The 1,529-nt window shown below is 64.9% G+C and overlaps 1 protein-coding gene across 1 annotated transcript in view; it reads left to right on the forward strand.

Moving 5' to 3' along the window:
- The first annotated feature begins 327 nt into the window (after positions 1–327).
- Positions 328–1,529, forward strand: part of H696_05190 (hypothetical protein) — a 1,967-nt gene continuing 765 nt past the window's right edge. Inside the window, exons 1-3 of the mRNA XM_009499047.1 lie at positions 328–397; positions 524–979; positions 1,135–1,325. Coding sequence (XP_009497322.1) covers positions 564–979; positions 1,135–1,325 — 607 coding nt within the window. The 5' untranslated portion in view covers positions 328–397; positions 524–563. The remainder of the gene's footprint in view (positions 398–523; positions 980–1,134; positions 1,326–1,529) is intronic.

A 1,529-nucleotide genomic window follows, 5' to 3' on the forward strand; every position in this document is an offset into this window, starting at 1 on the left:
CCCCCGGCCGGTGGGTAACTCTGTCTCTTTTCTTTATCATTACGGCTTCACCGTGACAGACAGACGTTGTAACAAATGCGCGGCCAGATGGGCAGGCAGCCGGTTTCTGGGGGTAGGGGGAGGGGGGGGGGACTGAGCGGGGCTGATGCGGTACATCAAGTCAGCTGCGGCCAAAACAAACACCAACGTGTATTCCTCCCGCCGGGGGTGGCGGTGTTGGCGCTCCACTCCCATCCGGGAAAAGCGGCTGGAGGCAACACTGGCGCTTTTCTGACAGCGCCCCCATCGCAACCGGCCCCAAGCATCAATAGAGTCCACCCTTTCCCCCTCCCCCCTCCAACACCCCCCTGTCCGCCTTTTTCCTGTCGCCCCCCCCCTCCCGCTGCGTCACCGACTGGTGCGTCTCTCCGCCCCTCTCCTCTCTCTCTCTCTCCCTTCTCCCCTCCCTCTTGCGCCGGCTCCTCTCGCTCCTCTTTTTTCCCCGCCACCACCCCTCTTACACTCTGTTAATTGTACCATGCAGGCGACCACCCCCCCCTCCGCCTCCCCCGCCGAAGAGCAGCATGAACACGATCGCTACGCATGCGGCTGGCCCCGCGGCCGACGCCTTCCCCTCCAAAGCCCGTGTGTGCAACTGCCCCACCCGATGTCTGACTCCGGCGGATGATATCAACTTTCTCGACGCCGCCAACCCCCGGCACACGGAGCCCCTCGCCCCCGAGGACGAGCCGACCACTCCCACCAGCATCGACCACCTGCGCGAGCTGCTGAAGGCCGAGTTCGACAATGAGGGCATCTCCACCCTCTGCTACCGGCGCCTGAAGCGCGTGCGTCGCTTGATGCAGCTGTACACCCCGAAGCCCGAGGACTATGCCCCGTATGCGCACTTCCGTGATGGATACTACACCCGCAATCTGGTGGACGACGGCAACGGCCACTTCAACCTGATTGTCCTCGCCTGGGCCGAGGGCCAGGGCAGGTATGTGCCATCAGGACCGGCGTTGGCCCGGGCCTTGGGCCGGTGCAGACGTGCGCGCCAAAGAAGAATGCCGCGGAACAGCCACACTAACATCAGTACTGGTGGGCGGGGGGGAAAAAAAAACCCAACAACCACCACCACACCACCATCCAAAGCCCTGTGCACGACCATTCCGGCTCGCACTGCTTCATGAAGGTCCTCGATGGTACCCTCGAGGAGACCCTCTACCATACCCCGGCCGATGAGCCCCACGGTGAGGACCATGACGATGACGATGAGGAGACCGCCCCGCTGGAGACCATCTCCAAGACGAACCTCGGCGCCGGCTCGCTGGCATACATCCACGGTATGTAGCACTGTTGCCTGTGCAAACACACGTCAGTGGCACACGCCGCTCGCCCTCGCTCCCCGGGAGAAACCCACCTCCCTGCCGCCTCTTTCTTCCTAGCCCCCCGACTCCGTGCGACGCTGCCCTCCCCCCCCCCCCCCCACCCCCTCTCTCTCCCCCCCCCCCCCCCCCCCCCCCCCCCCCCCCCCACCCCTGGTCACT

Source organism: Fonticula alba (assembly GCF_000388065.1).
Source record: "Fonticula alba strain ATCC 38817 unplaced genomic scaffold supercont2.9, whole genome shotgun sequence".
Lineage (NCBI taxonomy): Eukaryota > Rotosphaerida > Fonticulaceae > Fonticula > Fonticula alba.